The sequence below is a fragment of the Clinocottus analis genome, unplaced genomic scaffold (assembly GCF_023055335.1).
Source record: "Clinocottus analis isolate CAN_PGR_092001 unplaced genomic scaffold, fCliAna1.0.p SCAF_16, whole genome shotgun sequence".
NCBI lineage: Eukaryota > Metazoa > Chordata > Actinopteri > Perciformes > Cottidae > Clinocottus > Clinocottus analis.
The window spans coordinates 561,935-586,344 of NW_027175887.1; the positions used below are offsets into that span (position 1 = coordinate 561,935).

Below are 24,410 nucleotides of genomic sequence, written 5' to 3' on the forward strand. Positions count from 1 at the left end.
TGTAGCACTAAGTAAAGAGACAAAAATTGGTTTTAGCCCAGCTTGAAATACTTATACATAGCTGTGGCAACTGGCGAGTATATATTGAAGCCATTACAACTCATCTGATAAGAGGCCAAAATCAGAAATTTGCATCAGAAGGTTTTACTATCTGAACCAGATCCCCCGTTTTAAAAAAAAGGAAGAGCTCTTTTCAAGACTCTAGGAACCACCAGTAGCCCTGCATTCAGTGAGCGCAGCTCTCTAGTGGGGTATTATGGGACTATAAGCTCCTTAAGGTATGTATAGTGGTGCATCACCAATTAAGGCTTTGTAGGTGAGGATTTTAAATTAAATTTTTGATTTACAGGGAGCCAGTCCAGAGCAGCTAATACAGTGTGATCTCTTGTTAGTACACACACTGCAGAGACTTACCTGAGCAGCCTGATTATATGGAACCCCAGTAGTCTCGTCTAGAAGTAACAAATGAACACATTGCTCTGCATCGCTTTAAGACAAAATGTGTTGTATGTGCCATTGTGCGCAATTAAAAACAGGACAGAACCAATTGAGACACCGAAGATCAAACTGTTACGAAAACCCTTTATTGTTCTAAACAGACAAGTAAAAGTAGATTGGCCATGACAGTGACATCGCAAAAAGGGAAACCAATATACATGCAACAGGACGACACAATCTCATCCGCTAGATACAGAGAAACATTTCAGGGACGATATAGAAAAGCTAACTAGCAGACCCGGGTGCAGCGAATTGGATCCCTTACTGTCACTGGTGAAGTATAACATAAGGCAGTTAGGGTGCAGGACTTTATACTTGTAATACTGACGTACATGGGGAAGAAATAAGATGCATCCCAAAGACCACAAGTCCTAAAAAAAAATAATTCATGAAGCATACTGAAAATATTTGTTGTGTGAAAATAGACTAGTAGAATGGGGTAGGCTCAGACCCAGTTTAGAGATACTAATGTACAGCAGATAGAGCATAAGCACAGCTAGTCACACTTTGAATCCTAAGCTATTCACAACTGAGCAAACTAACTGAAAAACTGAAACTCAGCCTCTAAAGATGAGTACGGCGTGGAAGTGTGTGCGTCGTTCTCTTCTATCATTTAGCCTTGGCGGTTTTGATATGCTTACACGACTTAGAGCCGGCGGTTTTTTAAGAATTGGACCCTTTTGCGTTTGAACGTTTCTTCCATCACATGCCGCTGAAGGTTAGGGGCTCATTCAAAGGAAAAAAGAAAAGGCAAATATTTTTCTTTATAATGCTGCTGTGCCAAGGGTTGAAATGGATCTAATACAATATAGTTTGTCTCTTCAAGCTCAGCTTTCCAATCAACTTCAGCAGCAAAAGGCCACCCAAGGCAAAAGAGGATCTGAACCAGCTAACCCCCGGGTCTGCTAACAGAGGAAGCTACTATGCTAGTTTTAATACAGTAAACATAGAAATAAGCACCGCCGGGCAACACTCAACACATGAGCGTTAGGCAGCAGTGAGGGAGAGAACAATTGTGTGTTCATATCAATCGTGCAGAGTTTAAAATGCTACGCAGTTTTATTTATGCAAATATCCCAAAGAAACGCATGTGAAACATAGCGATCTGGTGGAACGACGGAGGGCTCCCGGCGTGCTCAATCGTTATGTCTTGAGTGTTGCCCGGGCCAGTGCGAGCTAAAATTAAGTCTATAAAAAAAAAAAAAAAACACACACACACACGCATGGAAGCGGAGTGTGTGTGTGTGTGAAGGTTAAAAAACAACAAAAGAGTGGAAAAGATGACACTTCACGTGTTCCCAATGGTCAGAGCAGGTCTCTACTGGGTTTCATTGGGGGAAACCTCCCCCTACCAGCCGGCTGAGCGAGTGACGAACACTTAACCCCCCCCACCCCACCCTCACCCCGTCAGCCCGTCTGCCAAGCATGATCGGCAAACGTACAGCTAACAAGTCGGCAATTCCCACACCGACAGTTCTGCCATTATCTACGGGTTAAAGGAACGCAACTCTTCGCCTGAAGCCGCGCAAGTGTGCTTGTCACCATCGGTGTGGGAAATTACAACCTGCCGGATGCAGATTTTATACACCTTTACCGGCTGTCCAACCAGCCTTGGCTCTGTTAAAAGGTAAAAAAATTGCTAAAAATGTCATGAGAAGTTTGGGAGTTGGAACTACCACAGCTGATGGGGAATGATGGAGGTCTGTACACTTGATATCACCATTACCTCTGTAAGATGTCAGCTTGCTCCCGACTGGTCAAACACCGTGGTTTGCCACAGGTTCGCCTTTGAGCTGCTAGACACGACACAGACAAGTTTGTTGGTTTAAAATAAAAAACAATAGAGAACTAAACAGGAAGTGAGGGACACGCTGCGGGCATTGTGAACACTGGCTGGCTTCTGCCGCGTTGGCTGGCAGGACGCCAGGCCAGACAGCCCCTTTCACATCAACCTGTCTTTGTCAAACCACCCATGTCAGAGTGAGACGCACAGAAGTTGTTGGGGAGTTCTGATTTTGGAAGAGTCGTTACGTAGAAAATTAATGAGAAACCCGGGTGGCACAAAGAGAACAGATTTTTTTTTTTTTTTTTTTTTTAATCTGTTGAGATACGGATGGGAGGAAAGTTCGTCTGTCTTCTTCCAGGGCAGGAAAATAAACGCCTTTCCTCGGTCAGCTACGTTGGCAGTTTGATTCCAGCGATGTGTGATTTTCTCCACCGTCGCTGCCAATGTAGCCGCTACAATCAATTACCAGCAATCTGTTGATTTCCCGCCCTTAACCTTTCTTTTTTTTTGTCTTTGTACCGCCTCCAGCTGATCTTTCTACTCTTCTTCCTCCTCCTCCTCCTCCTCCTTCACCACCACCACTCTAGTCCTTTTTCTCCTCCTCTTTCTTCTCCTCCTCCTCTGTTGGGTAAGAGTGCCAGGTGAGCCGCTCCTCGTAAAAAGAGATGACCACCTGGGGACATTTGACGTTGGCCTCCTTAGCGGGGACCAGGTCAGCCTCGTCAGAGTTCTTCCTGTTCATTATAAATCAAGAGAAACAGCATGAAAGGAGGAGAAGAAAGGCCAAGAAGGTGGGGTTGAGGCAATAGAGAAACAAGCGAGGGAAAAGTAGAGAGGTAGCATTAAGTGAGAGAAAGAAAGAACAGTGTTAGACATCATTTCCACCAATAAAACACAAACAGAGTCTCCTGTGCTGCCAACCTTACGCATCATCATACTATATTGATGCTATTGTTGATTTAACATGCCAATCCTATTGGTAAGATAAGACTTTGTGAATATTTAAGAACCAAGTGCACTGTCTGGTAGCACAGCGACTAGGTGAGAAAGGGAGATATCACACCTCGGGCAGAGCGATTGTTATGCAGTCAGCGACTCGCTTGTCTGCTAATAGAACAGACTGGGCCCATTGGGCTTTGTCTGGATGAGCACAGAAACGTATGGAGAAGGTGAGTGGTTCTCCATTTTCATACTTGACAAAAAACAAATGAGAGAATATTGGACAGTTAAAGGACAGTTCTCTTGTTCACTTGGTTCTCTTGTTCATTTGGCTCTCAACATGCACCAATAAGATACACACACACAACTGACCATTTCATGAGGAACATAAGCTCTCCACTGGAGTCTGTCGCTCCAATGATTCTCTCTGGCTGCAGACCTCTGCCAAAACCTCTGGCCTTCTCCCCCTGGAGAAAAGAAGTTGAGAAACACAAGAGGACACATGACCAAAACAAGGAACAGACAGGTAATGCTGCAATGATCACTAAAGCACCTGTGTGTAGATTCTGTAGAACAGTGGTTTTCAAATGAGGGTACATGTATAGGGATGGGTATTGTTTGGGATTTTCCCGATACTTTTAAAACAATACCGGTGCCTAAACTGATTTTTTTCTTAAAATTGAACAATATATTAAACTAAACATAAATAAATAAATACAAAACACTTGACTTCAAACTACAGCTTCAAACTTTTCAACTTCAAAATATATATTTAAAAATTGAAGACACAGGCATCTTGTGGCCTGATAGAGACCGTGTGCAACAGAACTCCACTCAGAAACTGTTGGATTCTAAAAACTCTGCGGCTTTACTGGACTACACGTCATCATCAATACCAACAAGTCGAGGGCGGTGGGCAAAAGCTCCTGTCTTCCCAGTGATCACTCTGTGAGTGCTACGTGTGCTGGTAGCCCTTGAGCCCTGCTTCATGCAGCAACATGAGGGGGCGAAGCAGTGAATGCGGTCTGATCCGCGCTATTTTCAGAAAGTATCAATATGCAAAAATATGCAAAATTCTAACGTTTCAATTTTGGCACCGGTTCTCAGTACCCAACCCTATACATGTACCCCTGGGGGTAAGTGAAGGCACTCCAGGGGGTGAGAGATTTTTTTCAAGAAAAAAATAAAAAATTAATATCTATTAAAAATTGTTATTTAATAAATATTCAGTAAAATATAAGTATGAGTTCCTGAACTGAATTTTATGTAATATAGTTGTGTGTTAGATATTTTTATATTTCAACCAAAAAAACATTTTGGTTGAAAAAATATTTCACATGAGGTACATAACTGAAAAAAGGTTGAGAAACACTGGTGTAGACTATTAGTTGAAATAAAAACTAGGACTAAGCAAAGTTAAAAAAAATTAACTGCTCAATCTGATTTTACTGCGATAACCTACTACATAACAATACATGTATTCATCAACACTGCCTGTCTGTGAGGCTACAGAAGCGTGCGCACCTTCATAAATTGCCTACAAAGTAAAGGCAGTGTCGCCGTAATGGCGTTTATTTTTCAATTTTATTTTTCATGTTTGATTGACCTCACATGGGCCGGATTGGGAGAGCCGTAAGACGCCCAGGTCTGAACTACACCGTATGGGAGAGTTTTAAAGCGATAGGCTCCTCCCAGTGCAAAAATATAAACATGCAGTTAACACATGATCAAATAGTTAACGCCGTTAAAGGTTTCACAGATTATTGTTGCATTAACGCGTTAATCTGCCCAGCCCTAATAAAAACACACTGCAGTAGGGAACAACTCTTTTTTTCACTTACCTCCTCTTTCTTCCTCTTGCTCCCTCGCTCCTCCGAGTCTCCCGAGGTCTCGCTGACAACTTTCCTCTTGCCCTCCTTCTTCTTCTCCTCCTTTTCTTTGTGCTTCTGCATGTACTCTGCGATAAGGTCGGGACAGTCCAGGTTGTCTTGTGGCTCCCATGTGTTGTCCTCCCTGTAGAAGTGGGTGCAGACGGTAGTGAATGAATGAAAGAGGTTTTAATATTCTTTTTTATTCAATGATTTCACCCACATAATTCACTTACCTATTATGTCTCTTTTTATTTAGCTGACATTAAAGTTATTTGCAGGCCTGTAACTTCATGGCGAAACACTATTCACACATTTAAACTACAATCTCGGGGCTAAGAACATAGTATAATTACAATTATACTTACTCTGAGAAGCCCTTCCATTTAAGCAGAAACTCTACTCGGCCCTTCACCACCCGGCGGTCCAACACTTTTTCCACCACATACTCCTCCTCTTCCTCCTCCTCGGGTGCTGCAGCAGCAGCAGCTCCTGCTGTTGCTGCGGCTGCTGGTGGGGTTGCTGCTGTGGCAGCGGCCGTTGCTGCTGCCGCCGCCACAGCTAGGGGTGGGGTTGCTGATGCTGGTGGTGCTGCATCTACTGCTGCTGCAGCTGCAGGTGCTGCAGGCTGCTCCTCCTCCTCGGCCTTCTTGCCTTTCTTTCCCGCTACGGTCGCCAGCTTGACGTCGGCTGAGGGCGCCTCTGGTGGACCCACAAGGAAGTAGGCGGAGATAATAATGATGAAGGGTTAGAGCAACTTTAAACAGTGAGAGGTGAATTACAGTTTGAACTGGATCCACAAGCTGCATGTACACACTATACTGGCTGTACGCACAAAGACGCTGATGAACAACAAAGGCATAAAACATTAATCAAAAATTACTCAAGAACAATACATGTGTCTGATAAGTATGGCCAAGCAACGATAAACAGGTTAGTTTATGTCCTTTTGCCGGTTACACCTACGTCTATGGGCTATCTTTCTAATTCTTCAAACTGCATTTGTTTTTGAGCCCTCTAGATTTTTGAAGAATAATGCAGCTTGATTCCGTTCATGCTCTGAGTTCGCACTATGGCGCCAAGGATGAACAAAGCTTGAGGCCAAAATGACACCACTGTGTCATCTTGAACGGATGCTTCAAAAATATATTGTCGAACAGCGAATTGGGTAAAACAGCTGTTGAGCTGGGGTGCGTGTGCTACTGACCAATGAAATGTAAATAATGGGGACGGAACACAGATTCAACGTAGATCTCAGATGCGGCGCATAACTGGCTTTTTCAACAGAAGCACCGTGGCAAACCACACTTTGGAGACGAAGCAGAAAATGTTACAGCTCCCGACTGATGTCAGCACGAGATGGAACAGTGCATATGAAATGGTCCTGCAGTTCGTTGAACAGCCTGCCATTTGCGCCACGCTGTTTTCTCCCTAAGTGAGAAGGAATATCACAGATATCTTCAACTTAAATGAGACCGACATTGGGAACGCCGAAGAAATTGTCTGGGCCTGGAAGCTGATGCAAGTGGCGACCACTGTGATGTCTGAGGAAAAGACTCCTAATCTGTCACTTGTAGCGCGGCTGCTCGCACAGCTGTTGCATGAGACACAGGACAATAGTGCGACAGGACACAGCGCTGGTTAAAGACATTAAAAAAACCATCAGCCGAGATCTGAAGAAGAGATATGCCAGTGAAGTTGAGAAGAACACCCTCTAAATGTCATCATCCCTTGACCCAAGGTTTAAAACCTCGCCATTCTTGGCCCGAGAGAACACAATAAAAAAAAACAATACAATAAACACATTTAGTCAGCAGACAATCTTTGAGCCAGAAGCCCAGGAACGTGGCTACACTGAAGAGAGAAAGAGTGCTGTGCTTGTCACAGCACAAAGGAGCACTCTGACCCTAGAGCATGGTGATCAGCTCCTTTTTCTAAACAAGAATGATGACATTCCTTCACTGTCCAAATGTCTTTGAATGTTTTGAGTCTTTAGGCCAGCAGCAAACAGTAGCACATTATATTTATTTTAATTTAAGAGTATATGTTTTATGTAATTTAGTCATTTACTTTCAAATTACCCAGTTGTTGAAGGGGCTGCATGAATTTTTTGTACAGGTTGCATTGTTCAAAATACCTGTACAGCAGTACAGTAGTCCACACATGTTTGCATTCAGTTAAGTTGGAATATGTAGACTGTAATATAAACAGTTCAGTTTGTCAGTGTTTGTCAGTTTGTCACATTTTTCTGCAATAAAAATGTTTGAAATAAGATGGACTACAAACGTTGTCTTTTTAGATAAAATACATTGACAACAGTTTCCTTTAGGGACAATTTGCAGATGGAAAAAGGTAATACAACGCAATATATCACAATACCCAATATATTGCAGTACTGTGATATTATCACCATATTATGAGTGTATTGTATTGGGAACTAAGTATCTTGATCGTATTGATCAGTTCGAGACATGGCCTAAATGCAGGACCTCTTGTCGACCATCCTCGGCTTGTTGGAAAAAAAGATGCCAGAAGTGAAATCTGGAAAATATTTTGTCAACATTGCAGATGGAAAGCCCATTGACAGAGACCCGTCCAACAGACCCGAGGGAGGACACTTCAAACATGGTTAAGCTCCTTTCAGGCTTAAACACAATTGCTCATACTTATGGAAATAACTATGTAGTCATCTGGTCAGATATGGACAATATGCCTACATAACTGTGTATAATCAATGTACCATGTAGTTTCCATTAATATCTTGCTCTAGGCTAATACTAGTGTCAATGCCATCTGGTAAGTGTTTGAAAAGCTGGGCATAAACAAGCCTGTAAAAAAGGGAACCATACAGATGTTTTATATATTACTAGTAGAGATAAATATACCTGTATTGTATCAAATTGTGGTATTGTACCGTAAGTATCGGTATCATGATAGCTAGGGACGGGTTTTACCTGATGAAGGTGCTAAAATGATACTTTTAAAACGATACCGTTTTTTTAAAGCACCAAACGAGAAGAAAGAAAGGTGTTTTTCATTGCCATCGACAATTTCTTTCCTACAAATTGAACCATATATTAACTGTCCAAGTAAACTGTGAATATAAATAAATACAAAATACTTGACTTCAAACAACAGCTTAAAACTTTTAACTTTAAACTATGAACAATACATATAAAAACTAACAGACACAAGCATCAGGTGGCCTGATGGGACCGTGTGCAACAGAACTCGAGTCAGAATCGGTTGGATTCTACAAACTCTGCTGCTTTACTGGACTACACGTCATCATTAATTTCAACTGGGAGAGCTTTTCTGAACCAGACAGAGCTGCTCTTGAATTCAATAAACATCAAATGAACCGAGGAACAAACACTTATAATAATCTGACTTTGTGTCGCACTTGGAGCGTTTCTTGTCCAGATTCCAGCATTTAAAACAGAGGTTTCCTCAATGAAGTTTGGTGGAGAAAACAGATTTTTAATTTCATCTAGACTTAAATATTACAATGACATTGATGATGTAACTGTATTTACTGTGGACCCATTTCATGTGGCAAAATTGACAGTTATCAATAAAATTATGTTTTGTTCTAAAAATATTTGTATTTTTTTAATGTTCTGCGTTATAATTCATAACAAACTAGCAGCTATATAGCTAATGCCAACATAAATAATGGTGAGAAATTTTGAAATGCTGTTGCCGTTCAAGAAAGACTTTCAATCCAACCCAGATCAAAAGCTGAGGGGAAGCCAAGTCAGGCGCGGGAAGAGAGAAAAGAAGCTGAAACCAGAGCATGCAGGGAAAGAAAAGGGGAGTGAGGGGCACCAGATTAGGAGCTGCACCATTCAATGGACTGGCTCTGACAAAACCCTGCGAGAGCCTTAACTATTACGTCTGGAGTGTCTGCTGAGTGGTTAAACACCAGCAGCCATTTTGGCAGGTAGAACAACTGAGGAGTCTAAAAAAACTCGCTTTGTCCTGCTACTATTACAGCCACATGGGCTCGTCACAGCTTAGATGGTAATGGACTTCTCTCGTCTTCCGACCACTCAAAAGCACTTTAACACTACATGTCATCATTCACCCATTCATAAACTGATGGCAGGGGCTACCATGCAAGGTGCCACCTGCCCATTAAGACTAACCATTTATACAGCACAGGAACAGCCTACGGGAGAATTTTGGGGTCAAGTGTTTTACTCAAGGACACATCAGGATTGAATCGCAGACTGAGCCAGTCGCCCCACAACATAGCCTATGTACACAATTCAACACAGTATACTCAATAGCAAAACACATTCTACCAGTGTTTCCCCTACCATTATTTCAGGGGGGCGGGGCGCCCCCCTGAAATAACCCCTCGCCCCCTTGTAATTTTCTCTATATCGCCAGATCACAATGTCATTTACGGTTCTCTTTCATATAAAACAGGTCTCCACCTTGTTCAGTTATTAAACAAACTAAACGGCCGTATTTTATTGACGGGATCTACACGACAGCTTGTCATTTATGTCTCTACGTGGTCGCGCACAAACACTTCTCCTCTGCGCTGCTCTCTGTATTGCGCACGGCGGTGTTCCGTCCTGATGCGCAGAGACACGTGCGCGCACACAGGTGAGCGTTGAGCACCAAGCAGCGGGCATAGAGCATAGAAAAATATGTTGCGTAGGAAAGCAGAAACTATATCTGCGTTTTCAACGCTCCCAGGTAGAAGATGGCAACAGTAGCTCTCCTGCAAGGAGCATCTGAGCAGCTCTCTGAACCCGGAGCAGCTCTCCTGCTCCGAGTGAAACGAGCCAAAGTGCTCGTGTCTTTTTCCAACAATAAGCTGCTGGCTTCACACATGACAAAGTACACGGACATCAAACTAAGCCATTAATAAATACATGTAGAAATGCCTGTACTTTCGAGTTAACAGATTAAGCTGTGCATGCGCGACTTGGCGATTTTTGGCGTTTTGCCAAAAGCCAATTTTCACAAAGTCTCCGTCAGGTCGTCTTTTCTGCTGTTCCGTCTCTGAAAAACCGAAAAAAGATCTCATCGAGGAGCATGAACTGAGAGCGGCCGTATCAAGTCTACAACCCTGTTTTAAAAATATGTGTAGAGGAAAGCAGCTCACTGAGCCACTAACACTGATACAACCTGATGCTCACATATCTGCACTCATTCTGTTTTGTTCTGCAATTTGCTTTTAGTTTTCCAAAATGAGCTATTTAGTAGTAACTACATATTATTTATTTTTTGCACAGATAGAACTTTATTTTCATTGTTTTAAGTGATTGCAATTTCTTTTTTTGTGGTCTGACGGGGCAATTTGGTTAAATTGAAAGTTATTGTCCTTCATTCTGTTATTTATGAAAGCACAGATGAAGTCACAAAATGATGTTATTTACAGAAAAAGTAATGCCCCCTCCTGAAGCTTTAAACCTAGGGGAAACACTGTTCTACCACCACACACATTCAGTTTTCAAATTTAAAACTTTAAAGTTTCTTTAAAATATTCAGCACTCAATTTATAAAACCCACATCCACCACTTCACATCGACGTAGAAAACACGGACGGCATCACGGAAATCAATGATCGAAGCATGGAATCCGCTGCCAAGGGGGAATACCCTGGATTTGCCTATATTTGGTTGACATTAATGGAAATCAGGGGTTGACCCACCAAGAAAAACTTCTTAGCACTGATGCCAAATGAACAGAAACTAATTATGCTGCTCTACTATATTTTGGTGCGACTCATCTCCTCCTACACTCACAGACATGTCCACATTTTCCAATTAGTTTCTGGAGCCTTCCAACAAAAGCGAGAGATCAGTGACTAATATACATTTGCTCGGCGCCAAATGTTTAAAGGTGCATCTCCGAACAGGCCTTCCAATTTGACCAATCTGGGGTGGGCAACAGCCAATTTCACACGCATTGTAAACAAAATGCCATCCAAAAACAGCTACATATTAAGCAATGTGTTTCACAAAAGAATGGAATGTGTTGTTTTATAAGCACTTTCAACAAAAAAAGCATAATGTTGACTGTTGAATATTAGGGCTGCAACAAAAGCAAAGAGTAAATATCTCCTCTGAGGTGCAGAACGCAGACCTGCGTTCAACAGTCTGATATAATGTGGCTTCATGCAGAGGAAGTGCTGCTGGGATTTGTAGTTCCATATCTAATGAACAACCTTTATTTAGGTAAAGTCCAGTCTGTAAGTTATCCATTGATACATTGGGTGGTTACTTCTGGAATATCATCTCTTGTTCTCTAAGTTCTGAGTATGTGTCTGTGAGTGTGCATGTCAGTGAGTGTGCGTGTCTGTGCATGTAATCGACCGATTAATCGATTATTAAAATAATCGTTAGTTGCAGCCCTAAGGCTAACCGTTGTCGTTGGCTCGGCAGATCGTCATTCATTCCCCGCGTTCGAGCTGCGCTGTTGGGTTAGATAGTGTCTTCATTTTAAAATACCGCGGGGGGTTCAAGAAGAGCAACGCGTAAACATCTCCTCTGAGGTGCAGAACGCCGACCTGCGTTCAACAGTCTGATATAATGTGCCTTCATGCAGAGGAAGTGTTGCTAGGATTTGTAGTTCATTATTTAATTAATAACATTTGTCTAGGTAAAGCGCAGTCTGTAAATTATCCGTTGGTACATTGAGTGGTTACTTCTGGAATTCTCATCTCTTGTTCTGAGTTCTGAGTGTGTACGTGTGTGTGTTTGTGAGTGTGCATGTCTATGAGTGTGTGTGAGTGTGCATGTCAGAGTGTAGAGAACAAGTTCTGACGTTCAAACAAATCCGTTAAGTTTTCTGATTTATATTTCTTTATTTTTTTTATAAATTCTTTATGTTAAGATTTTTTGCACTATGGGTTTGCACTGTCAGTTCTGTTTTTATAATAAAAGGTTGCAAATTATCACTTTAAAATTATTATTGTTTTATCCGATTAATCGAAAAAATAATCAACAAGTTATTAAAAGAATCGTTAGTTGCAGCCCTATGAAATATTCTTTTGATGAATTTTATGAATGGTTACACTTTCTGATAAAAAAACCCCAGTGAAATCTGAAAAATTAGAACGTTAATTTGGGATAGAATAGCACAGATTTCAATGGGTCCCTAAATTAGATCCACAGCACAGAATAAAATCGAGAAAGTGTCAATTTTAAAGAATCTTTATTAAACTTTTTTTTCTATTTCTTCCGTACGTATTTCGGCCCGTTTCAACTGCTTCATATTTTCAGCGACAGAAACCGTTCAACTATTAAAATATTCAGCTTCTTAAGGACACGTGTGCTATATCTTTTCATATCTTTAACTATTTAACTTTATCAATTATTAAGCTTTTTATGAAAATTTAAATGAATGGGATCGAATGGGGAAAATCTTCAAATCTTCTTCAACTTTAACAGCTTACAGCTTCTGCATACATTCAGCAAAAAACACCATTTAACTTTTCAAATGTTGACACAACCTTTATCAATCTTTCTATAATTTCAGATTTTTGAAATATTTTAAACTGTCTGCGTTTTAGTGTTATGTTTTTTTGCCGCCTTTTCTCTCTTTAACATTTATTGCGGCGCTCAGAGTGTGTGATGTCATACTCAGAGGGCACGTCAGATCTTGTCAATTTTTTTTTTTAATTTGCCGTAAACTCCATACCGTGTACTCTGTGGGCATAATTTATAGCTCAAAACGTTGGAAATCTAGTCTTCTGTCTTAAACTGCGGTTGATAGAAACATGAAACATACACTTTTTATTAATCCCCTTGGGGAAATTCTTCTCTGCATTTGACCCATCCTTGATGAAGGAGCAGTGGGCTGCCCTGAGAGGCGCCCGGGGAGCAACGAGGGGTTAAGTGTCGTGCTCAGAGACACTTCGACGTGTGAACTGTGGGAGGACTGGGGATCGAACCGGCTACCTTGTGGTAACGGGACAACCACTCATCCCCCGCCCCAAAGGAATCCAACAGATTCAGACGTCTTGAAATCGGACTGAATGCGAGAGCAAGTCCACCTCGTTCCGCCATCCACCACCATGTTAAATCTCCCTCCAAAGCCACGTCTCTCCTGAAGCTCGTACCTGATTTGTAAATCGCCCGTACAGCCACATCTTTTATCGTACAGACTCACCAGTCACAGTATCTGTTAATCAAGTCTTCCTAATGCTCCATATGCGATATCTAAGCAATAGGAGCTTTTAAAGTGTCTTTTTTGAGGGATTTTTTGGATAGGTGTTCCTCCATTTAACACTATGTAACTGAAGACCTTTGAAGTCATCACTATGGCAACCTTTGATCTAGCAACCCACAGGTGTTCTCATTAGGGCAGTTTAACAGACACACAGACACTTACACAGGCACAGGACCTCTCTCTCTTTCTCCCTCTCTCCCTCCCTCTGTCTCTCTCTCCCTCCCTCTCTCCATATATATATATTCTACTATTTTCATATATATTCAGCTGTTTTGATATATATTCAGCTGTTTTGATATACATTCAGCTGTTTTGTTATTTTCAAATATATGTAGCTTTTTTAAGCTTTATTCAACTACATTTCACTATGTTCAGCTAAATTTAGCAATTTCTTTCAAATATTTCAGCTTTATGCTTCAGCTTTTTGCATTCCAACGCATTTTCCACAGGAAATGCAATTTCTAGTTTGATTTGTGTTTTTGACCAAAAAAATAAAATAACATAGATGACTATAACTAAGTAAACGGATAACATATAGAAATAAAAATCAGTAATTGAAGGATAACTGACTTCAGAGTTGTTAAAATGATTCATGGAATGATAATCTGTTGCACCACTACCTCTACGTAATAGTATCAAGATTGAAAAAGCCAGATGGGTGCAGCCCTGGTTTTAACCCAAAGTTCTACGGTCCAGCTCAGCTCAATAGCACAGAATCTCCGGCTACTAATGACCATTTCAAATTTCAGCAGAAAAAAGAGGAAATGCTAATATGAGAAACAATGTGACGTAGAGCATAACACAAGGCAGGTTGCATTATTATCACATAGAATACAATATTTCATACATCCACTTTATTTTCATAATATCCTGACTTCATTACAAACTTATTGAGAATGCAGATCTGTGCAAAAGTGCCTTGACTGTGCAAAGTTTTTAAACATGAGCCAAATAGTTTTTATGTCAACCATCATTGAGATGAATAGGGGCCACATGCAGGTTACTTTTCCAAACAAAAACAGACAGAAGAGTAATCCTGCCTACAGCGGTGTTGACTCAACACAGACTAGATTGAATGAGAGAAGTTGGTCAACTGGAGAATACAGATTTGAAAGTCTCACTGCACTATATTCCATTAAATACATGCTATCTTCCGTAAGAATTGAAATAGCAACACACACAACACAAATTAGCGCCTGAAAAATTACTAAAGTGCAAGAAAATAGCAGAGTAGTTTTGGTAGACGTTAGTAACTGGCTATCCCCCGTCCCGCCCCCCTCTTACATGTCTACTGAATAACCGTGAGCGCGATTTGCGGACTGCACCCAGAGAATTACAAACAAAAAACCCACTGCGGCAGCCGCAAATGTTACACACACGTGGGAAAATTAAACGGTTACTAAAGAGGGTAACAGCACAGAAATCCCGTATGACCCGGCCGGTATTTGCACAGGACAAACGTCGAGGCCAGCATGCTGCACATCGGTTTTTTTTTTTACATTACGCATCCCACCAGCTTTAGCATTGCGCGCGCGCTCTATATTATAGTCAACGAAAGCGCGGAAAAATGACTTTTAAACAATGTCGTTTAACATGATACGATGCAATGCATTGCAATTCATCCCACGCCGGATCAGTCGAAACCAGCCAGGCGGCCCAGCCCCCCTACAATCACAGGGCAACATGGCTGGCGCGTTTCTCCCCCACTCCACTAGCTAGCTAACGTAATGTGAGCCTTACCTTTCCAGAGAATGCTTCGGAGCGGTTGTATGGGCTCGCGGTAGGCCCGAGTGAAAGCACCGTGATTTGACCGTCTGCCGTCGAGCTTGCAAAGACGAAGACGCGCCAGAGGCGACACACAACTGGCCCGGGAATGAGTGGCGTGCTTCGGGTCGACTTCCCCCCAATGTGTTTGGCTACTGGAAAACACAATAGCCTCGGCGTCGCTAACAACCACCACCGACCCCGTTCTGCCCGCCAACAGCACCGCCGGACGTACGTCAGCGGTTAGCTTGGGAGGCAATGCACTGTGGGAATTGAAGTCTTTTCCTTGAGTGTTTGTCGGGTGGTTAAGGAACCAACTTATTTGGTCAAATTTGAAGATTCTAAATGAGATGTAACCAACTTGAACTCTTAAGATTTAAGTTGACTGAATAACTGTATTTTGTGGAATTGAAAGTAATGGTTTGGAAAGTTTTTTTTTCTATTATGATTCAGTAATAGAGCTAACAGTTAAATGTAGTGTCTGCGTTGTATACAGGAACTTCAACTTTGTGTTGTTACTGGATGTCTTATTTTAATTGCTTCTCTCTCTCTCTCTCTCTCTCTCTCTCTCTCTCTCTCTCTCTCTCTCTCTCTCTCTCTCTCTCTCTCTCTCTCTCTATATATATATATATATATATAAATCAGCTTTTTAATTTAATTATGTTCTTTCTCAAAAATTTCGACGCTTTGCTGTATCATGCTGTATTGAAGAAGATTTAAAACTAGAGATTGAGACCAAACTCATGTTTGCAATGTGTACTGAGAGAATCAATCAAGGAAAGTCATTTTCTCACAGACTTCTATACAATCAGACCCCTGATGGCGATTAGAGAGAATGCAGACTTAAGAAACTCTGGCATTGGCTTTAATGTTCACCACTGGGTCGCTGCTTCTTGGGAACAGCAAAGGCTAGCTGGTCAGCATGCTAATTGTAGTAGATATCTCTGCAACACGTCGTCTTGGACATAAGCATTCTAGAACCAGCAACTTACCCCCAGTCCAACACCTCACAGCACCCCACCCCTAAACATGTCCCTCAACTAGGTGAGGAGGGAACTGAAGAGGATCAAGGTAAGGAAGGCCACGAGGCCAGACGGCATCAGTTCAAGGCTCCTCAAATCCTGCGCAGAATAGTTGTGCGGAATAGTCGAGCACATCTTGAACTTGAGGCTGGGGAAAGTACAACAGCTATGGAAGACATCCTGCGTGGTACCAGTACCAAAGACCCTGCAGCCCAAGGACCTCAACAGTTTCAGGCCGGTGGCTTTAACATCCCACCTAATGAAGACCTTGTTCATCTCCGTCCCCTGGTGAGCTCATCCCTGGACCCACTCCAGTTTGCCTATCAGTCTGGCATCGGGGTGGAGATGTCTCTCTCACCTGGAAAAGGCTGGAAACACTGTGAGAGTCATGTTTTACGAGTTCTCCAGTGCTTTCAACACCATCCAGCCTTTTCTACTGAGAGACAAGCTGGAGCAGACCGAGGTGGACCAACACCTTACTTCATGGATACTGGACTACCTCACCAACCGTCCACAGTATGTGCGGATACGGGGGTGTGAGTCAGATCGGGTGTCCTGCAGCACAGGGACCCCACAGGAAACCGTTCTGGCTCCATTCCTCTTCACCATACACACCTCGGACTTCAGCCACAACTATGTCAACTACCACCTGCAAAAGTTCTCTGATGACTGAAATTGTCGGCCTCATCTCCGCCGATGATGACAGAGAATACAAAGAACTCAACCAGGACTTTTTAGGATGGTCCAAGCAGAAAAGCCTCCACATAAACTCCAGCAAGACCAAGGAGCTGGTGGTAAACTTCCGTCGGGGTAAACACCCTCCTCCACTACCGGTGAGCATCCAGTGACTGAACATAGAGATTGTAAAGTCTTACAAGTACCTGGGTGTTCACTTGAACAACAAACTGGACTGGACTAACCACACTCATGCTCTTTAAAAAAAAAGGACAGAGTAGACGCTTACTGCTGAGGAGACTGAGGTCTTTTGGGGTGCAGGGAGCACTCCTGAAGACCTTTTATGACTCTGTGGTGGCATCAGCCATCTTTTACGTAGTGGTCTTCTGGAGCAGCAGCATTTCGGCAGCTGACAGGAGGAGACTGAACAAGCTGGTGAGGAAGGCCAGCAGCGTGCTGGGGCGTCCTCTGGATACTGTGTAGGTGGTGGTGGACAGGAGGATGATGACTAAGCTATCATCCCTGATGAACCACGCCTCCTACCAAATCCAGGACACTCTGGCCGCGCTGCACAGCTCTTTCAGCCACCGGCTGATTTATCCCCGGTGTCTTAAGGAGAGATACCACAAGTCCTTTCTCCCCGCTGCTGTCAGGCTGCACAACGAGCTGAGCCCCCAGTAGACCATAAAACCACTCTGAGCATGCTGAACATTTTGTGAGCACAATGATCACTTTAATCGATGCACTTGTGCAATATTCACTTTAGTATATTTGTGTAAATATGTGAGAGTCACTTTCTCTGACTTCTCCAATGCATTTAACACCATTCAACCATTGCTAGTGGTTGAGAAGCTGCGGGGGGTGGACTGGTTCACCATCACCTTGATCACTTACTACCTCACAGGCAGACCACAGTTTGTCAGAATGGACCGTGTGCTGTCTGAAACGGTGGTCAGTGATGTTGGAGCCCCACAGGGAACTGTTCTGTCTCCCTTCTTGTTCACCCTGTACACAAATGACTTCCAGTAAAACACAGGGTCATGCCATTTGTAGAAGTACTCTGATGACTCTGCAGTGGTCGGGTGTATTAAGGATGGACGGGAGGAGGAGTACAAGCCAGTGGTGAGTGACTTTGTGGAGTGAGCTGGTGAGAATCACCTGCTTCTGAACGAGAGCAAGACCAGAGAGATGGTGGTCGACTTCAGGAGGAAGACGACAGCTCCGAGACCTCTGAGCGTCCTGAGAGTGGACGTGGACATGGTGGAGTACAATTACCTGGGTGTCTCCATCGACAGCCGACTGAACTGGAAGGCCAACATCAACGCTGTCTACAAGAAGGGGATAAATCGACTCTTTTTTCCTGAGAAAGCTTCGATTCTTCAACGTGTGCTGGAGATGTTCTAACAGTCGGTTGTGGCCAGTGTCTTGTGTTTCGTCATTGTCTGCTGGGGGAGCGGCATTGGAGATGGCGACACGAACAGACTTAACAAACTCGTTAATAAGGCCGGCTCCATCATCGGCTGCAAGCAGGAGCATCTGGAACAGCTGGTGGAGAGGAGGACACTGAAGAAACTATTGTCCATATTGGACAACCCGGACCACCCTCTCCACTAGCTCCTGCAGGGTCAGCGGAGCACTTTCTCCAAAAGACTCATCACGTCCGCTGCCACAAGGACCGCTACAGGAAAATGTTCCTTCCCACGGCAATCAGACTATACAACAAATCACCTCTGGCCAGATCTGTGGATTAATTTTTACTGTAGAAATATATATTTTTTACACAATATATATGTTACTATATTTGCACATTTTGCACTCTGTTTACATTTTATTTAATTTCCATTCACATTTAATTTGACCCCCTGAATACGTTACATTTAATTTGACCTCTGAATACACTGTATGTTTATACATATTTAATTTGCTTATGTATATGTTTCTATATATATGTATATATGTGTGTATATGTTTCTATATATATATATATACAATATATATATATATATATATATATATATATATATATATATATACAATATATATATATACAATATATATTTGTATTTGTTTGTATATATATATATATTCTATTTTTATTTTGTATATATCTGGCATCCCTGCTCTTATTTATTTTCTTTAGTACTTATATTGTGTGTTTAGTTTATTCCATTGATGTTGATGTCTGTAAGTGTGGGACGCTACTTTGACAAAAAAAATTCCCTTTGGGGATTAATAAAGTACATATCTATCTATCTATCTATCTATCTATCTATCTATCTATCTATCTATCTATCTATCTATCTATCTATCTATCTATCTATTTCAGTACTTTGTACAACTTTATTAATCTATCTGTAAATACAATTTTTTATTCAATGTATATTTTTCATTCCATCTGTATATTTTTATATATCTGATTCATCTGTATATTTTATTCCATCTGTAAATTTAATATTCTTCTTTTTTACTGCTAATTTTAACCTTCTTAAATCTTTGATCTGTTTATTACCGTTCTATTGTTCATTTATATTACTTGTTTCTTTTATCTTATTACTTATTACTTGTGAACAGTGCTGCTGTAATTCTGTAATTTCCCCACCTAGGGACTAATAAAGGATTATCTTCTTCTTCTAACTTCTGTACACTAGTATAACGCTGTTACCTCTTCACGTTATGTTGATGCGTAGTTCGTTTCCAAATAGTACACACAACTCCTTTAAGACTATGTAAATGTGTTCAACATCATTATCTTCCACTTTTGTCAATACTACAACTGCTGCTGTATGTACTTGTGCTAAAGGTAAAAATGGTAAGGAATTGTTTATCCATGTATAAACTAATTTGATCAAACTGACTTGACAAATGGTCATAAGAACAATACTAAATCCCAGCCTGTGATTTCGTTAGTCAAGAAAGGACATGATGTTGACATACGGAAGTTAGTCAATAGTTCCCCATTTGATGCTTCCACTTTGAATGGTGAACGTGTTTGTCTAACGATGTGACAGTGGACTGCAGGTCAGTGGGAATTTGTTTCTATTAAAATATATAAGCAGGTTCAGATGGCCCTCCTAAGCCTCTAAAGAAAATCTGGCTTCTTTGGTTTAATTTTTGTACATTCTTAAATGTTAGTTTTACCCCACTTCCTGTTTGATCAAGTGAACAAACAGGTCACTTGACCTGTTTCTTCCGTCAAGTAACAGAAGAAAGGATCTGGATAAATGTGACTGATTTCACTAGTCAATTGCTGGTCTTTAAAATATTAAAGACCTTACATCCTTAAGGTAAGCAACAACCTGAACATGAACAGAAGAAGGAGTGGTTTGTCCTTAACAGGACCTTACTACTGAACAGACTGTTTATGTTGTTCCCTGATAGAATACAAATGTTTCTTCTGGTACCTGTTCAGAAAAAAAGAAAACAGATTTATATATCATATATGGATGTATGTTAACTTGCGTTTGCGCCAGAGTGCATATTATATTGTTCTGATGACATTACTTTAAAATAAAACCATGCAATTCACTAGTTTTTACACCATTATTGAATTTGACGCATAATGCGATTAATGGCAGTAAAACCCTACAATAAATCAGTTAAATTTTTTCAACTTTGCCCAGCCCTAATCTTAACGTTAGCTTTTTACTTCTGGCAATTGCATTTATCTTTAAAGAATGTAAGGTTAAATGTTAATTTGTTTTGCTAAACAAACCATGTAAATATCATACATATGACTTTACTATAGGGCTTATTTTCCGATATTACCTCAAATCCAATAGAGAAATCCCATTGGCTTTTGTAGAGGGAACCAACAAAAAAAGCTTGATGCTAACTTCCAAGGTTTTTCTACAAAAATACATCATCCATGCAGGTTTCCATTTCATATTACAAATGAAGTTTTTTCCATCCCTATAAAGTTCAGCAAGTCCTCCAACCATTTATTCTTAACATACATTGATTGTCCATTCTAACTTTCCACTTCACAAGAACCATACAGTCAGGGCCATAATTATTTGGACTGTGACACCTTTTTTCTAATTTTGTTCATCTACATGACTGCAATGGATCAAAGTTGTGTGGTTGAAGTGCATACTTTTGGCGACTGTGGCTCAGTGGTTAGCATTCAAGTCTTTCAATTAGTGGCTCTTCTAATCCACGCTGTTGTGTCCTTGAGCTCTCACTGTGAAAGGGAAGTACATTTATTTTCAAAATAAGGCTGGTTCTTGAACATGAATACATTCGTCTGGAAGCATCAGTAAGCTTCACTATTCGCTGGGATTTGCTACATCTCCAAACATGCCAGAATTAGAGTTTGCTCAATCTTTTTGAGTCCAACTGATAATTTGGTTTATATTATATAATTTGTTTTTTAGCGAACCTTTTAATTGGAGACCATAAGCCAAATTATTTAGAGTTCTGTTGTTCTGGCTCCTCCCTCTCATGTCACTTCAGTTACATTAGATGAAGGCAACCAAAAACCCAGATGGTGATGGCCAAAATGCATAATGTGAGGCTTCAAAACTGTAGTTCACAAACCAATGGGCGGTGTCACAGTGACTACTTCCCCCTCATATAATATTTTTTAATAGGAGCAATATTTAATACAGGAAGTGGACTGTTGTTCAAGAAGTAGAGGGTATTAATAGCTTTTGGCAGCCAAAATTATAATAGTAATTTTTTGATGTATTTTTAAGGAATTCTTCTGAGTTTACAGCATTTAGTATTTAGCTACTGGTGCATTGCAACCATGTGATGTTAGTCCCGAGGTTCGACATCGGAGGCAGGCAGATCATGGTGTGAGTCCCTTGGCTCGACAACGGAGGCAGGCAGATCATGGTGTGAGCTCCGTGGCTATACACCAGAGGCAGGCAAAGCAGGTAGCGCGGTGTGAGTTCCGTGACTAGACATTGGAGGCGGGCAAGACGGACAGGTCGCGATGCGAGTCCCGTGGCTTAACAACGGAGGCAGGCAAGGCAGGCAGGAACTTCTGAAGCCGAAGAGGAGACAGAGTTTAGTTGACGGACAAATGACTTTGGCGAACTTACGGCGTGGCAGTGGTGACTACAGGGGCAGAAGACAAAACAGACTGACAACCCAGGCCTGCAGGACCAGGGTTGATATATAGCCGGTGATGAGCCAGATTGTCTGCAGATGTGTGCCAATCAAGGATGCCGCCATAGGAGGTGTCTGGAGGCGGGGCCGAGAACACAAACACCGAGCACATGGCATACAAAACAGGGGAATGCCAGATACAAGAGGGGAAGAGATTTGGCGTTGATGGAAGAAGGCAGTGTCTTCATGCAATGTTGCCTTCAAGTCATACCTGTAAATATGAATCCCATTGCTTTTCTTGCAAGACCCGTCCTCCGTAGATGGTTGAGGCAGAAATGATCGGGTTAGGTATTAAGGTTATGCATTGCCCTTGAATACTTATAGTCAGGATAGCCCATTGATCATAGGACCCTAACTCTGGCCAATCCGAGTGCTGGAATGCTGCCCAGATCGGGTCTTGCCAAGATAAGCAGTTCAATTCATAATAATGCTGCCTCTTGATTGTTTTTAGCTCCGTTAGCAAATATTTTTTCTTGGAGTGGATGTGATTTGAAGCTCCCTTGTATGTTTTGAGTGAAAGCAATTGTTAGGCAGTGAAAACAGATTTTGACTCAACTTGGATTGTGTAGTGACACTCGCTGCAGTGACCTATACTGTTGATGCCTATTTAGGTTATTATTTTGTGATGAATGGTCTACCTAATTTCCACTAAAATTGCTGTAGGTATTCAGTTTTATTAAACATGGGCCAAAAACAGACTTCTATCCCATTGCCTGAGTATGGATGGAAGTATGGTTAGTGAATGTTTAAAATTTTATGGGTTTTCCTTTTTTTTCTTCTTTACATATGTTACTTATTCAGTCGGGTTTAGGAGTTCCTCAAAGTGCTCTTTCCACCGTCCGACGATGTCCCCAGTCCGAGTCAGCAGTTCCCCTCCCCCGCTGAGAACAGCCTGGGGTAGGCCCTGCTTTCCCTTTCTGATCCGCCGGATGGTTTGCCAGAACCTCTTTGAGGCCAACCGAAAGTCCTTCTCTATGGCCTCCCCGAACTCTTCCCACGTCCGAGTTTTAGCATTCGCTACCGCCGAGCCCTCTTGGCCTGCCGGTACCCATCAGCTGCTTCAGGAGACCCCTGGGCCAACCAGACCCGAAAGGCCTCCTTCTTCAGCTTGACGGCTTCCCTCACCCCCGGTGTCCACCACCGGGTTGTCGGGTTACCGCCGCGACAGGCACCGACGACCTTCCGACCACAACTCCTGGCGGCCGCTCCACAATAGAAGCTTTGAACAAGGTCCACTCGGATTCCATGTCCCCAACCTCCCTCAGGATGGGTCAAAACGTTCTTCCAGAGGTGGGAGTTGAAGATCTTCCGGACAGGATCCTCAGCCAGATGTTCCCAGTTCACCCTCACAACATGTTTGGGCTTGCCAGGTCTTTCCTGCCGTCTCCCTCGCCATCTGATCCAACTCACCACCAGGTGGTGATCAGTTGACAGCTCTGCTCCTCTCTTCACCCGAGTGTCTAAGACATTGATCTTTGGCCTAAGGTGTTCTGGTACCAGGTATCCCCACTCCCGCCCGGCGCCTCACACCCTGGGCAACTCCAGAAAAGGACAAAGTCCAACCCTTCTCGAGGAGCTTGGTTCCAGAGCCCTTGCTGTGCGTGGAGGTGAGCCCAACTATGTCTAGCTGGTACCACTCCACCTCCTGCACCAGCTCCGGCTCTTTCCTAGCTAGCAAGGTGACGTTCCACATCCCTAGAGCTAGTCCATGCTGCCGGCGATCGGCTCGCCCAGGTCTTCTGCCTGGCCTGCCGCCCGGTCTGCACTGCACCCGACCCCGATGATCCTCTCGGCGGGTGGTGAGTCCACGGAGTGGCTGCGGCACCGTGTTGTTCTTTCGGGCTGAGCCCGACCGGGCCCCAAGGGTGAAAGCCCGGCCACCAGACGCTCGCCGACGAGCTTGCCTCCCGGATCTGGCACCGGGAGGGTGCCCCGGTTTCCCTTGTCCGGGCGAGGTAACTAAGCTCCTAGTGCTGCTCTCCATCAGGGTTTTTTGAACCGCTCTTAGTCTGGGCTCTCCCCCGAGACCTGTTTGCCTTGGGAGACCCTACCAGGGGCTGACGCCCCGGACAACATAGCTCCCAGGATCAATGAGCCACTCAAACTCCTCCACCACGTTAAGGTGGCGATTCGCGGACCAACATGTCCCCTGGGGAGGGGGCAGCGCCGGTCTACGTTCCAACCCTCACCTATGGTCACAAACTCTGGGTCGTGACCGAAAGAACAAGGTCGCGGATACAAGTGGCCGAAATGAGCTTCCTCTGTAGGGTGGCCGGGCTCAGCCTTAGAGATAGGGTAAGGAGCTCGGACATCAGGAGGGAGCTTGGAGTCGAGCCGGTACTCCTTCGTATCGAAAGGAGTCAGCTGAGATGGTTCGGGCATCTAATCCGGATGGCTCCTGGGCGCCTCCCATTAGAGGTTTTCCAGGCACGTCCAACTGGGAAGAGGCCCCGGGGAAGACCCAGGACACACTGGAGGGATTATATCTACCGGCTGGCCTAGGAACGTCTCGGGGTCCCCCAGAACGAGCTGGAAAATGTTGCGGGTGAGGGG

At 42.9% G+C, this 24,410-nt stretch overlaps 1 protein-coding gene across 1 annotated transcript; it reads right to left on the minus strand.

Moving 5' to 3' along the window:
- Positions 1-562: 562 nt before the first annotated feature.
- On the minus strand, positions 563-15,285 carry cbx1a (chromobox homolog 1a (HP1 beta homolog Drosophila)). The gene is made up of 5 exons (XM_068578409.1): positions 15,025-15,285; positions 5,460-5,793; positions 5,065-5,236; positions 3,596-3,690; positions 563-3,018 (listed from the first exon to the last, which is right to left on the minus strand). Exons 3-5 carry the CDS (start codon positions 5,173-5,175, stop codon positions 2,868-2,870), a joined length of 357 nt encoding a protein of 118 aa, XP_068434510.1. The 5' UTR covers positions 5,176-5,236; positions 5,460-5,793; positions 15,025-15,285; the 3' UTR covers positions 563-2,867.
- Positions 15,286-24,410: the final 9,125 nt, after the last annotated feature.

Excerpts from the sequence above, each read along its gene's own strand:
- cbx1a (XM_068578409.1), bottom strand. The coding sequence starts at position 5,175 with ATGCAGAAGCACAAAGAAAAGGAGGAGAAGAAGAAGGAGGGCAAGAGG. Across the intron at positions 3,691-5,064 it reads GCAAGAGGAAGAAAGAGGAG|GGGGAGAAGGCCAGAGGTTT; the intron begins GTAAGTGAAAAA and ends TCTTTTCTCCAG. Across the intron at positions 3,019-3,595 it reads CTTATGTTCCTCATGAAATG|GAAGAACTCTGACGAGGCTG; the intron begins GTCAGTTGTGTG and ends TATAATGAACAG.